Consider the following 13,288-nt stretch of genomic DNA (forward strand, 5'->3'; position numbering starts at 1 on the left):
TCAAGAACTGAAAACTGCATCAGCATGAGAGGAGGCCAAGGTGTAACAGCAACCCAGCTTTGCCCTGTTGCTGCACCTCTGCAGGTTGGAGGGAAGGAGGGAAATCAGTTCATATTCTTGGGGAATAACTGGGAAGTGGGGATACAATTCCCTGAAATCTGGAGACTTTCTTGATTGTCACCCAGCATGTTTCAAAGTTGTGCTCATCGAAGAATGGGCACATCTCTTCCAGAGAGTTTCTGGATGCTTTGGGAATTGTCTCAGCTGGAGATGCTGTGCCAGGTCTCAGCTCACCCGACTCCACTGACCAGTTGTGCCACAAGATTCCCGTGGCAAAAAAACCCCTACAAACAAAACCCTTGGCTTGTCGTTTCCAGCTCTGTATTTTATGCAAGTAATTGTCACTTTTTCCAGCCTTCTCCTGGGACAAGGCCTTTCCATAGCTGTTCCTGCAAAGTGTGGCACAGGAAGCCCTTACCTGCACATAAAATTCCAAACAATGTTGGCTTTTCCAGGTGGTTTTTCTGTTCCCTTCAAGGCTGTGACTGAAGTCTCCCTTTATTAAATCAGAGCCAGACTGTGCTGCTGCAGCCCAGATGCTTTGCTTGATTTGTCCTATTCCAGGGCAGTTTTTCAACACCATCAAGAACTGAAGTATAAACAAACAGGAAAAGATTCTGTTTCACATCAGAACTATTTTACCCTTCTGACCCGTTCTGGTTCACCACTTCCCACCAGAATCTGGGTCAGAAGCTCAGAGTTACTCTGGCAACATGCAGGGCATGACAAATTCTGGCCTTTTTCTTCAGACAGGAGCTGTTTCCCAGCTTCAGGTGAGACCTGAAGCAGGTTTGAGGACACCCTAAAGGAGGGTACAGCCCTCAATCCCAATATGCTGGGGACAATCTGCTTAAATCAAGGCAGGAGGTACTTCCCAACCTGATGCCTGCTCTGCCAGACCCAAGCCACGTGTGTGGCTTAAGGGAGGAGTTCCTTGAACCACCTTCCTTTTGTTTGTTGGATTCACCTGGGAAGATGTGAGGACATCTGTGCTAAAATCCAGGCTTTCAGGTAGATCCCTGTCTCTGAACAGCACAGGTGAGAGCACATAGTTTGTATCTACCCACAGCCCCTGTTCCGATGGAAACACCAAAGCTCTGCCTTGGGAATTTCCTTTAAAACTTTGGTTCAGCACAGAAGGTGTCAGGTTTAGTCTCTCTTGAAAGACTGACTTCCACAGTTCACTTTAGAGAGATGCAGCTGCCCTGGGAAGCAGAAATTTGACCAGGCAACAGGTGAATCTCCATGAAATGTAAGAATGAAGCCTGACTTAGAGAAGAAAAATCATTACATTTGAGCCTTGGTTGACCTGTTTCAGTGCAAGCACTTGTGGCTGCACTTTAAATAGGTCCCCAGTTGATCTTTACTCTCCTTTTAGAGTGGGAGAGTCTGATTACAGGGAAGGGAAAGCTGTAAAATTAGTGTTGGGCTGTCACTCGGCCCCGTGTGCTCGGGGACAGTGGGGTGTTACTGAGGCTCTGCAGACTTTGCTGCAACGATGTCCCAGGGGAGAATTCCAGGTAGGTCTGAAAGCAGCGAGCCAAGGAGCCAAGGGGCAGGCTCTCAGCCCACAGCCTTGGAGATCTGGATGGTCCACAGGACCTCACTGGGGCCTTTGGGCGTTTTTCTTCCTGCTTGGAGACATTTTTCGGGATACTTGAAATAGTTTAAAGAAATAATTTAAATCTTGCTCTTGCTGGTACTGAAGAAAAATATTATCTCTCCTGCAGTGTGATGTGTCCTGTAATGACAGCACTGAATCCCTGTGGATGTGGGTCAGAGGGATTTCAGGAGCCTCTGGTCAGCTTGGCAAAGCTCAGAAGATGTGGGGAGCTGCATTCCTGAGGGCATGGGGAGCACAAACTGGGCAGCAGGAGCAGGGCCAGCCAGGCTCTGCAGAGCAGTGCAGAGGGACATGTGACAGGTGGCTGCAGAGGCCTGAGTGATATCAGCACCAAGCTGCTCTGATAAGAGCGAGTTTGGAATTGCAGGGCTGTGGTGTGACAGACAGTGTCCTCCTGTGTGAGCCTGCTGTTAAACCCTGGCCCTGCACCACCAGTGGGAGGTTGTAAACCTTCCTGAGTGTAGTTTTCATCCAGTAAAGGGATGAAAGGTCAATGGAGGCATTTCTGGGATGCTTCATTTGCAAATGAATACTTGGAATGTCAGGAGTGTGTTCCCCAGGCTGGGATTTGGGAAATGAATGATGTTGGAGCTGCAGCCTGAACTGCTGGGTCAGATGGAAAGGGCAGGAGTTGCACCCTCAAAATGTTGCTGCCACCCTGTATGACCAGGAGTGAGGATCTGTGGAAATGTAGTGCCTCAGCTGTCTGCTCCTGTTAGGAATAAATGGAGATGTGACACAGGGGGATGGAACTCTGAAATGCCCATCCATCCTGATCTCCACAAAGGAGGGCGAGTCACGGGCAAAAAATAGCCAAGCCTGGTGCTCTGAGTCACTGAAATATCTGCCTGCATGTCCAGCAGGAGAAGGCTGTCCTGCCCTCCTCCTGGTCCTGCTGCATCCCTGCACCTGGACACAGGGGTAGGGAGAGACCTCCCAGGACAGCCCAGTCTTCCCCCGTGGCTGGGTGCCTGTTAGTCTCTTGTAGTGTTGACTGAGGTGATCTGGGCTCTGGCAAATGTTTCATCTTGGACAGCTGCAGGGAAAACAGACTGTGGCAGGCAGAAGCTGTGCCAGAGCTTCAGGTTGGGGGTTTGGTTACACACTAAGGCACCACCGAGGCTCTGTTGGGAACAGGCGATGCCAAACTCACATCTTTGTGTTGCTCAAAGTGGCAGCTATTGCTCTGTTTGTTTTTTGTTTGTTTGTTTGTTTGTTTGTTTGTTTCCCAGTACCTAAAGGGGTAACAAGAAAGCTGGAGGGACTTTTCACAAGGGTATGGAGTGACAGGACAAGGGGGAATGGCTTTAAGCTGAAGGAGGGTGGGTTTAGATTAGATATACAGAAGAAATTGTTCCCTGTGAGGGTGGGGAGGCCCTGGCACAGGTTGCCCAGAGAAGCTGTGGCTGCCCCATCCCTGGAAGTGTCCAAGGCCAGGTTGGACAGGGCTTGGAGCAACCTGGGCTAGTGGAAGGTGTCCCTGCCCATGGCAGGGATGGAACAAAATGATCTTTAAGGTCCCTTTCAACCCAATCCATTCTGTGTTTCTATAATTTTTTTGTAAGTGGAAGGCTTTGGCTAAACTTGTACTTTGCTAATCCCTTTTTAATGACTGGTGAGATGACAAGGCAAAAAGGTTCAGATTTTCAAGGGCTGATCACAACAGCTTTCATTTTGTCTCTGTTTTATCTTAAACAGCAGAAGACAAACGTGAGTATTGCTGGGTTTCTCTATGCTCTGCTGTGTTACTGCCTGGACATGATCAGTGGAACCCAACAGCTGTTACATGATCATGGTGATCTTTCAGCAGCTGGAGAAATGCTATTTCCTGGCAGTGCCAGCAGTGCCCCTCGGTGTTACACGGAATGGTCCCAGCTTTCTGGCCCTTTAGTACAGGAAACTGCAATTTTTTAAATGTTGTCCTGGCACCCCTGAGTGCTGGTGAGAACCCTCTGGCCGTTCTGCTTTGGCCCTCACGTGCTGACCATGTCCTGGGTGACATGTCGATGGTGAGGTCTGTCCTTCAGCATCGATCCTCGCCGAGCTTTGTGCTGAGCTGCCAGCTGCTGGCAAAGCCTGCTCCGTTCCTGTTCCTGTGCTGCCGTGCAAACCTGTGCTTCTGGGAGACTTTTGATGCTGTTTTGTTGGCAGTGGAAGGGCTTTCAACCATCCTTCTCCTCCTCCATAAAGCCTCAGCCAACCCTGTGTCAGTGGTGACCTTGGCAGCAGGATGCACGTGGTGGGTGAGGGGGGTCCAGCCGTGGCTCCCCAGCTGGGGCTCTCCAGCTGCACTGGGATGGTGGGAGCTGAGTGCTTGGGCTGCTGGCTCTGCCCCCCCTCCATCCATACCTCTGTCTTCCTCCTGACTGGATGCCTTGTGGAGCAAGAGGGGCTTGGACTTCCTAGAGCTGTAAGGGCTCTGCCAATCTTCCCCTCTCCCCATCAGTGCATGCTCCCATAATTGCCCTTCCCAAGGATTTGCTTCTTCCTGGGCCTTTTTGCACCACTCTTGGTGCCTTTCCTGCTGTACTGGGGGTACCAAGGTATGTCTCCAGCTCACCAGGTGTGTCCCAGCCTCGTGGCAAATTTGGGAGGTCACCCCTAGTCCTTTATGGGGTGTGGGGGCCACGAGGAAACGGCAGCTGAGCACTGAGCTGCCTGCAAGGGACACCTGCCTGTTCCAGTGGCTGGGAACCAGCTGCCTGTGGGAGCCTGAGCTCTGCTCCCTCTCCTTGCAGAGATGGACGAGTCCATGCGCTCCTTCGCGGAGAAGATCTTTGCCTCCGAGGTGAAAGATGAGGAGGTCAAGGGAGAAATCTTCGATGTGGAGGAGATCGCCCCCATCTCCTGGCAGGAAATGAAGGTGCACATGATGCTGCAGGAGAGAAGTGTCACCACGGAGAAGCGGTGAGCAACAGCCAGGGATCCTGGGAAAGGAGAGGAACACGGTCTGCACACCCTTGGCCAGAGCAGGGGGGATGTAAATCAAAGCCCATGGGAAGGGGAACAGCTCATCACACCTGTGGGATTAATCCTTGCTAATCCCAAGGCATCTGTCAGGTATCCAGGGTTTCCTCTCCAAGTGTTCCCACTGTTGGACAGAAAGACACCCTGCTCCCTGGGTGTCAGGGACAGCAATGGCCTCAGAGCTGGTGGAGAGGAAGACTTGGAGACCATTCTCTGGAAAGATGAGACTCCCCAAGTCTGTGGCTACTTTGTGATCTGTGACCACTTTGTGATCTGTGGCCTCTGCTCTTGGCAGCGGCTGTTTCAGGTGCTCAGAAGGCACCAGGGAGCTGATCTGTGTTGAGCACAGTTAGAACATGGCTGTGGGAAGTGCCCCTGACCCTGCACCTGCCTGTGACCCCGGGATGGGGCTGTTTGCCTGAGGTTTTCCTCCCCGGCAGGAAGAAGGGCCATCTCCGCTTGAAGACAGTTGCGTTGGCACTGCCCTTGGTTCAGAAGTCTGTCAGCAGCCTGTCTGCCATGGATGAGGTCATCTCCACCTCCCCCCTCTACCAGAATGTGCCTGCCTTCCAGAGGGTCCAGATCAGTGGGGATTATGCCTCTGGGGTAGGTACTTCCATGGCTGTTCCCCTCCCCTGCTGGCCACACACCTCTGGTCCCTGCCTGTCCCTCAGCAGTGCCCAGTGTCACAGGAGTCTGTGCCAGCTGCAGTGTCTCCCAGGACAGTCTGTGCCTCACAAGCCTCTGGTGATGCCCTGCTGCATTCCTGGGGGATCCATAGCTGAATTCTTTGGCAGGAGTCTGTGGGTTGCTCCATGGTTCCTATGGGATTCTCCAGGGAGGATGTGGCGGAGCAGGCTGTGCTCATTCTGTCACATCCTCTCTGCTTGCACACAGCTGTGTCTGTCCAGGATCTGTGCATATCCCAGAATCCCAGAATGGCTGAGGGAGGTCATGCATTCCAAGTCCTCTGCACAGGCAGGGTCACCTAGAGCCAGTTGACCACGACTGTTATCACCTCCTATGCTAATCCCTCCTCCTTCTCCTGAGCCTCCTATTACATCTGTGCTGCCCCTGGGATCGTGCTGGTGGATCCAAGCTCAGCTTGGAGCTGCACAGCACAAGAGCAATTGGGGAATCTGAAAATCCCTCCTTGTTCAGGCACGTTCCCCCTGCTGTGACTGTCCTAGTGGTGTTTTCTCACCCTGCTCCACTCCTTTGAGCCACTTCTGACTGCCCAAAACACTTGTCAGAGCAGTAAATCAAAAACTGTCCTGGCCACTGGTCGGTGTTTCATGTTGTTCCTGCTTCAGTTTCAGCCTGGGCTCCAAAAATAGCTTTTAGTGTTTTGCCCCAGCCTGACCATTTCAGGGCCATCTACAGATTACAGTGAGGAACGTAAGAGGGGGTGGCATTGGAATTCACTGATTCTGGCACCAGGAGCTTCCCTTTGCCATATCTGGGACTCCGCCTATCACCCCTGCCTTGCCCTGCCCAGGCAGAGCAGCGGGAGGGAGGGGATGATTGATATGATTATCATATGATTATGATTATGATTATGGTTATGATATGGTATGACAAGAAAGCTAGAGAAGAACCTTTTACAAGAGCATGCAGTGACAGGACAAGGGGGAATGACTTCAAACTAACAGAGAGTAGGTTTAGATTGAATATTGGGAAGAAATTCCTCCCCCTGAGGGTGGTGAGGCCCTGGCACAGGTTGCTCATAGAAGCTGTGGCTGCTCCATCCCTGGAAGTGTCCAAGGTCAGATTGGATGGGGCTTGGAACAACCTGGGATAGTGGAAGATGTCCCTGCTCATGGCAGGGGGTTGGAACTGGATGATCTTTAAGGTCCCTTCCAACCCAGGCCAGTCTATGATTCTGTGATATTTATCTCACTGTGACCAGACGTCCCAGTTAGAGGGGCTGGGACCAGTTTATCACTATGTGGGTATAACCAAAACTGTGTATTCTACACCTTCTCTGTCATTTCTGATGGACTGATGGATCGTTTGCAGCAGGCAGCAGCTGCCCAGGGCACACTGGCACCTCAGGCTACAAGCTGGGTGTTAAAGAGCCCTGCCGGGCAGGGGAGTGTTCTTTTGTTTTCACACCGAGGACTCAGCTGAGATAACTCCCCTCTGGAAAGGCATTAACACCTTCACACCCAGCCTGAGGGGTCATCTCTGCTAATGGGCCACCTTGGACTGGCATAATGGGCAGCTGCAACCACCTAGACCACGAAAGATTCCAAAAATATCCCATGGCTCACAGAGTTCAATCACCCATCGTGAAGCTCCCCGCCCTGGGGGAGGTACTGGGCATTCCCACCTGAACTTGAGCATATATTATCTACGGATTTTGGGACTTCTGGTGTCATTTCTGGGATCCAGAGGAGGACCAGAACTTTAACAGAACTGTGACCATCATTGAGGTTTCCTTTCCTTTCACTTTGCCCCCGGGGGCCCACGTGGTGCTCAACACAGGGCTGATGAACACTGTTCTGTTCTTATCCCAGGGTGCTGGGTTATTCATCTGTTTTTGTGGGTTAAAAACAGTTTTTCTCCGTATCACTGCATTTATTGTAATCCTTTTTAGTAAATTGTACCTCTGACTTGTAATCTCTCTTGAGCTGGGTTCATTTCTCCCACCGGTTTACTTTTAAACCAGCACACCAAAATTGTTCTCTCTCCATCTGGGTTCACCAGGGTGTCTCTCTTGGACATCTGAGTTCCAGTTGTGTGTTTGCCTTCAGCAACAACCCCCTTGCAGGTGACAGTGGAAGATTTTGAGGTTGTCTGCAGAGGTTTGTACCGTGCCCTGTGCATCCGGGAGAAGAACATGCAGCGCTCTCTGCAGAGGTTCCCCAAGACCCCCTCCCAGTACCTGCGTGCCATCGAGGGCGAGGCCTGGAGGGCGAGTGACACTGGCCCAGGTACACCCAGGATCCTGGAAGGGCTTCCCCTCTGGCCTCAACATGGGGCAGGGAAGGATTGTGGAAGTGCTCCACGGGGGAGTAGCTTGCCCAGGTCTCCTCTTGGGTGTCCCAGTGGTGGGGTGTCCCTGCCCACTGCCCAGACTGAGGGAGTATGGCAGGTTTGGGGGTTGTTGGCTGGCAGCCTGTGCAATGTGGAATTCTCCTTCTGGTCCAGTGTTCAACCCACCAGTGAAGGATGGACAGGATCCCTTTGAAACTGAGAGTCTCCCCGAGGATCTGGGATACCACATCCAGATGAAGGACGGGGTAGTTTATGTCTATGCCGACAAGGCGGCAGCTGAGAGAAATGAGCCAAAGGACCTGCCCTACCCCAGCCTCGAGGACTTTGTGGATGACATGAACTTCCTCTTGGTCCTGATTGCAAAGGGGCCTGTGTAAGTGCACAACCCAACAGGTTCTGCCTCAGTGGGCAGAGGGAGGTCAGGGCAGCCCCCTCCCCTTCCTGGGAGGAGGGAGGAACCTGCTGATGACATACCTGGCTGCCCAGCTGTACTTGGCCCTTGTCAGCCCTCCAGATTGGGGTCTTAAGCAAAATCAGCATTCAGGGACTGGAGACAGGGCTGTAGATACACTCCCACCTGCCCAGCCATTCTTTGAAGCTCTGTAATAGAGGCAGGAGAAGCACCTGAGGGAAGCAGGGCTGGCCAGCATGAGCTGCTCCACCTCGGGTGAAAGCTGCAGCCCTGTGCTGAGGGGTGAGAAGCCCACTCACTGTTCTGCCCTTTGCTTTCACCAGTAAGACCTACACTCACCGGCGCCTCAGGTTCCTCTTGTCCAAGTTCCAAGTGCATGAAATGCTCAATGAGATGGAGGAGATGAAGGAGCTGAAGAACAACCCGCACCGGGACTTTTACAACTGCCGGAAGGTAAAGGGCAAGGCTTACAGCCCTGGTGACCCTGAGGAGGAGTCATCTTGGTGCCTTGCTCTCCCTGGGAACTGGATTTTAGAGTCCAGGTCCACTGGCATTGTTCCCACAAGTGGGAATGTGCTGGCTGGGCTGCTCTTGGCCTGTCGTGTTCACACCATGTGCTCCCTCGAGGGGTTTGTGGGCCTCCCTGGGATGGTACCTGAACATCCCAACTCGAAGCTGGAGATCTGTCCCTCTTGCTTCCCAGGTGGACACGCACATCCATGCTGCAGCCTGCATGAACCAGAAGCATCTGCTGCGTTTCATCAAGAAATCCTACCACGTGGACGCCGACCGCGTGGTCTACAACGCCAAGGGCAAACAGCTCACCCTGAAACAGCTCTTCCAGCAGCTCAATCTGCACCCCTACGACCTGACAGTGGATTCTCTGGATGTCCATGCTGTAAGTGGTAGGACATTTAGTGAAAAATCACTCTTGGGGCACAGTTTTTCCCTTCCCTGCACACCCACGATATATTGTGTGTGTTAATATTTGTGGCAGGGTGTCACAGCTCCTGGTTTTCCCGTTTTGGGTGGTTTGGATCAGTCCCTGCTTACTGCCACACCTGGACTGAGTGTGTGAGTGCAGGATTTGACCCTGATCCTGCCTCTTCCAGGGCCGACAGACATTCCAGCGCTTTGACAAGTTCAACGACAAGTACAACCCCGTGGGGGCCAGCGAGCTGAGAGATCTGTACCTGAAGACAGAGAACGCCATCAACGGCGAGTACTTTGCCACCATCATCAAGGTGAGGAGAGAGGGGAGGGGAAGAAGTGAAGCTTTGGTGCTGCTGTGGGTCCCCGTGCCACGGTCTGCTCCGGTTTGCAGGAGGTTGGCTCCGACCTGGAGGACGCCAAGTACCAGCACACGGAGCCTCGGCTCTCGATCTACGGGCGGTCAGAGGAGGAGTGGGCCAAGCTGGCCAGGTGGTTCAACACCCACCGGGTCTATTCCCCCAACATGAAGTGGATGATCCAAGTACCCAGGATTTAGTATGTGCTGTGGCTCTGAGGGGCCACTGTGCCTTACAGATACCTCATACCTGGGGGGGTTGTGGGGACAGTGGGCTGTGTTGTCCCGCTGGTAGCAGCTAATCCCTGTCTCTGTCCACAGTGATGTGTTCAGGTCTAAGAATTTCCTGCCCAGCTTTGGGAAAATGCTGGAAAATATCTTTGTTCCTGTGTTTGAGGCAACTGTCAATCCTCAAGCCCACAAAGAGCTGAGTGTCTTTCTACGCCACGTGAGTGTCACCTGATGATGTCGTCAGGTGTGGTGAGAACTCACAGCCCTGTTTGTGCACAAGAAATGGGGTATTGGCTGACATGGAAGATGTCATCAGTGGGTTTGTGGCTCTTCTGCAACATCCTTGGAAGTGGGTGTGTGACCAGAAGTGCAGGGAGGGCTCAGACTCCCTGAGCTGGCTGCTGTGGGGCTGTGGGAAATCCTCACCTCCTGGGGAAGGTGTGAGCTTTATTCCTGGTTACTGACAGAGCTTGGGGGGGTTGTGAGGAGCGAGGTCTGCAGCCTTGCTGGACTCTGCTCTTGAGGAGGACAGGGGTGTGGGTTCTGGTGAGCTGCAGGGGGGCAGGGTGAGCCAGCCCAGCTGGGCATGGTGAAGTGGGGAGCCTTGAGATGCACCTTTCTTGTTACCTTGCCGAGCAGATCACTGGCTTCGACAGTGTGGATGATGAATCCAAGCACAGTGGACACATGTTCAGCACCAAAAGCCCAAAGCCAGAGCAGTGGACTTCTGAGAAGAATCCATCCTACACCTACTACATCTACTACATGTACAGCAACATCCTGGTGCTGAACAACCTGCGCAGGTGAGGCCCGGATCTGCCACCATGAGGTGGCACAAGGGGCTGCCTCGTGAGTTACCTCAGCTTGTTATTGATGTGGGAGAAATGGGGGCCACCTTGCTCTGCCCCCAGTGTAGTTTGGAGCTTCATATCCCAGAGCAACCCAGAAGCTTCTCAGTAGGAAGCGTGACGGACTGGGGTGAAAATTAGGGACCGCAGAGATTAGGGATCTATTGCGTGCACAGAGGAGAAAAGAGAATGAGTGACGTGCTCCTGGTCCAGGCTGGATTCATGGGTAGGGGCAGAGCTGGGCCTGAAGTCAGGTCCAGCCCCCTAACCCTGCTGCCTGCCCTCCTTCCCTGCGCTCAGGCAGCGTGGGATGAACACGTTCCTGTTCCGCCCGCACTGCGGCGAGGCCGGGGCCATCACACACCTGCTTGCAGCCTTCATGACAGCAGATAACATCTCCCACGGCCTCAACCTCAAGAAGGTAAGCGGAGTCGGTCTGTCACGAGCAGCCCAGGCATGGCAAAGCAGCAGAATGTGTTCACAGCTGCCTCCCTGTAGCTGACAGTTGGTTGTGCCTCTGCTTTACGCTGACACGGCCTGGCTTCAGGCAGATGTTACTGCTCTGGGGCTCTCCAGGTGTGTTTGGGGATCTGGCTGAGAAACCTGTTGGATTTCGAGGGGTCAGCCTCACGGGCCTGTTGTAGGATACATCTGTTATCGTCGAGCCAGCTGCATTCTGACACCAAACAGGTTTGAGCTCCTTGTCCTCTCACGCTCCATGTGGACTCTGAAGGATGGATTGCTGGCTTGCCTGTCTCTTTCCTTGCACACGTGAGCTCTTGGTCTTAAGCTCTGCCAGGGGAGGTTTAGGTTGGATATTAGGAAGAAATTTTTTACAGAGAGAGTAATCAGACATTGGAATGGGCTGCCCAGGGAGGTGGTGGATTCACCATCCCTGGAGGTTTTTAAGATGAGACTGGATGTGGCATCAGTGCCATGGTCTGGTAACCACAGTGGTGTTGGATCAAGGGTTGAGCTTGATGATCTCGGAGGTCTTTTCCAACCTGGTTGATTCTATGACTCTGTGATTCTCTGAACTGCATTCCCTGCCTGGGGCCTGGCCTGATGTGAGGAGTGACCCCAAAGAGGTGTAAGGTGCAGTAACTTTATCCCTAACCCAGTACCTCTGCTCACCTTTGCAGAGCCCAGTGCTGCAGTATCTGTACTTCCTCGCCCAAATCCCCATTGCCATGTCCCCACTCAGCAACAACAGCCTCTTCCTGGAGTATGCCAAGAATCCGTTGCTTGACTTCCACCAGAAAGGGCTCAAGGTGTCCCTTTCTACAGATGACCCCATGCAGTTCCACTTCACCAAGGTACCGTGTGAGCGCTGGGGCTGGGAGTGTGTGGGCCTCCACTTTTTGGGAAGCCAGGGGCACCTGCCAAGGGTCCATCATATGCTGGGCCATCTGCCCCTCTACCAGGGGTGGTTCAGGTTGAACATCAGGAAAAATTTCTTCACTGAAAGAGTGGTTAAACATTGGAATGGGCTGGCAGGGGTGAGTCACCATCCCTGGAAGTGTTCAAACAAGCACTTTGTGATATTTAGTGGGCAATGGGGGTTGAAGGTTGGACTTGATCTTGGAGATCTTTTCCAAGCCCAGTGATTCAGTGGTGCTGTGAGCTGTGGGAGAGCCCATGCAGAGCTGCTGGCCCCTAATCCCACCTGTGCTGCAGGAGCCCCTCATGGAGGAATATGCCATCGCCGCCCAGGTCTTCAAGCTCAGCACCTGTGACATGTGTGAGATCGCCAGGAACAGCGTCCTGCAGTGTGGCCTGTCCCACGAGGTGGGTGCTGTCCACAAAAACTGGGATCCGTCACTAATTATTATTTATTTCAGAGCTGCACAACCCTGGGTGCTCGGTGGGATTCCACAAATCCAGCACACCAGCTATCAAAACTTTTTATACGTTTTAGCAAACAAAGGTATTAGCGTTCCTTGGTTACAAGTTACATCAGTTACCTTATTAATTAGCTTCTACAGGCTAATGATTCTCTCACTTCTCATGCTAATTAGTCCCATGCTCAGTCTTCCTCTTCTTTAGGGTTGATGCTCTGTGAGTCACTGGTTGTGATCTGCCCCTGCCAGAATGATCTTTTACCCAACTGGAGCTGATTTCAGCACAATTGCTGAGTTGGCTTTATTAGTTTCTTCCTTACCTTGGAGTTTTTCCCAAATGTCCTTGTAGCCCATAAATTCTGCATTCCCCGTGTCCACTATCACTGGTACATCCTTCTCTCCAGTCTTTAACCTCCCAGTAGGTCTGGGATGCTCAAAGCACATCCAGCCCTAAACCTTAACAAGGCAATTCTACCCACGTGTAATTTTTCTAACACCTGGACATCACTTCAGAGCTTGTTGGCTGCTGTTTCACAGGATTAAGTCCCCCTTCTCGCTGATTAGGCTTGAACGTACACAAAGATCAAACATCAATGAACGTAACTTAGGAAAATTTTACATATTCCACATTTTGTGGTGTCCGTCCTGCTGGGGTGTCCCTGCCCACGGTGATCCCTGGGGCCAGCGCCGTCCGTGGGCTCAGGGCTTCCCCCCAGCCTTTCCGAACAAGGAATTCTGAGCTTGGCACCCCTGTCTATTCCCCTGGCAGGAGAAAGTCAAATTCCTGGGCGAAAACTACCGGGAAGACGGGCCCGAAGGCAACGACATCCGGAAGACGAACGTGGCCCAGATCCGCGTGGCCTATCGCTACGAGACCTGGTGCTACGAGCTCAACCTCATCGCCGAGGGGATGAAGAACGAATAGGCAGGGGGTGGGAGCGCGGGGCCGGGGCTGTGCCGGACTCTGAGGGCACCGGGGCGGTCGCGCAGTAAAACCCGGTCTGAGAAGCGGCTCCG

The 13,288-nt window shown here is 52.8% G+C and overlaps 1 protein-coding gene across 2 annotated transcripts; it reads left to right on the forward strand.

The window, feature by feature from the left end:
- Positions 1 to 1,435: 1,435 nt before the first annotated feature.
- Positions 1,436 to 13,284, forward strand: AMPD1 (adenosine monophosphate deaminase 1). 2 transcript variants are annotated; one of them, XM_027659807.1, is made up of 16 exons: positions 1,436 to 1,580; positions 3,386 to 3,394; positions 4,423 to 4,591; positions 5,092 to 5,257; positions 7,425 to 7,587; positions 7,805 to 8,024; positions 8,387 to 8,516; positions 8,767 to 8,961; positions 9,176 to 9,307; positions 9,388 to 9,551; positions 9,673 to 9,799; positions 10,222 to 10,385; positions 10,731 to 10,851; positions 11,573 to 11,746; positions 12,108 to 12,218; positions 13,041 to 13,196. In XM_027659807.1, the coding sequence occupies exons 1-16, from the start codon at positions 1,559 to 1,561 to the stop codon at positions 13,194 to 13,196; spliced, it is 2,223 nt and encodes a 740-aa protein (XP_027515608.1). In that variant the 5' UTR covers positions 1,436 to 1,558. The 2 variants fall into 2 exon arrangements, with proteins under 2 accessions (XP_027515608.1, XP_027515607.1); XM_027659806.1 differs by having other exon boundaries at positions 1,438 to 1,580; positions 3,383 to 3,394; positions 13,041 to 13,284.
- The last annotated feature ends 4 nt before the right edge of the window (positions 13,285 to 13,288 follow it).

The sequence above is a fragment of the Corapipo altera genome, unplaced genomic scaffold (genome assembly GCF_003945725.1).
Source record: "Corapipo altera isolate COAL_440 unplaced genomic scaffold, ASM394572v1 77b, whole genome shotgun sequence".
Lineage (NCBI taxonomy): Eukaryota > Metazoa > Chordata > Aves > Passeriformes > Pipridae > Corapipo > Corapipo altera.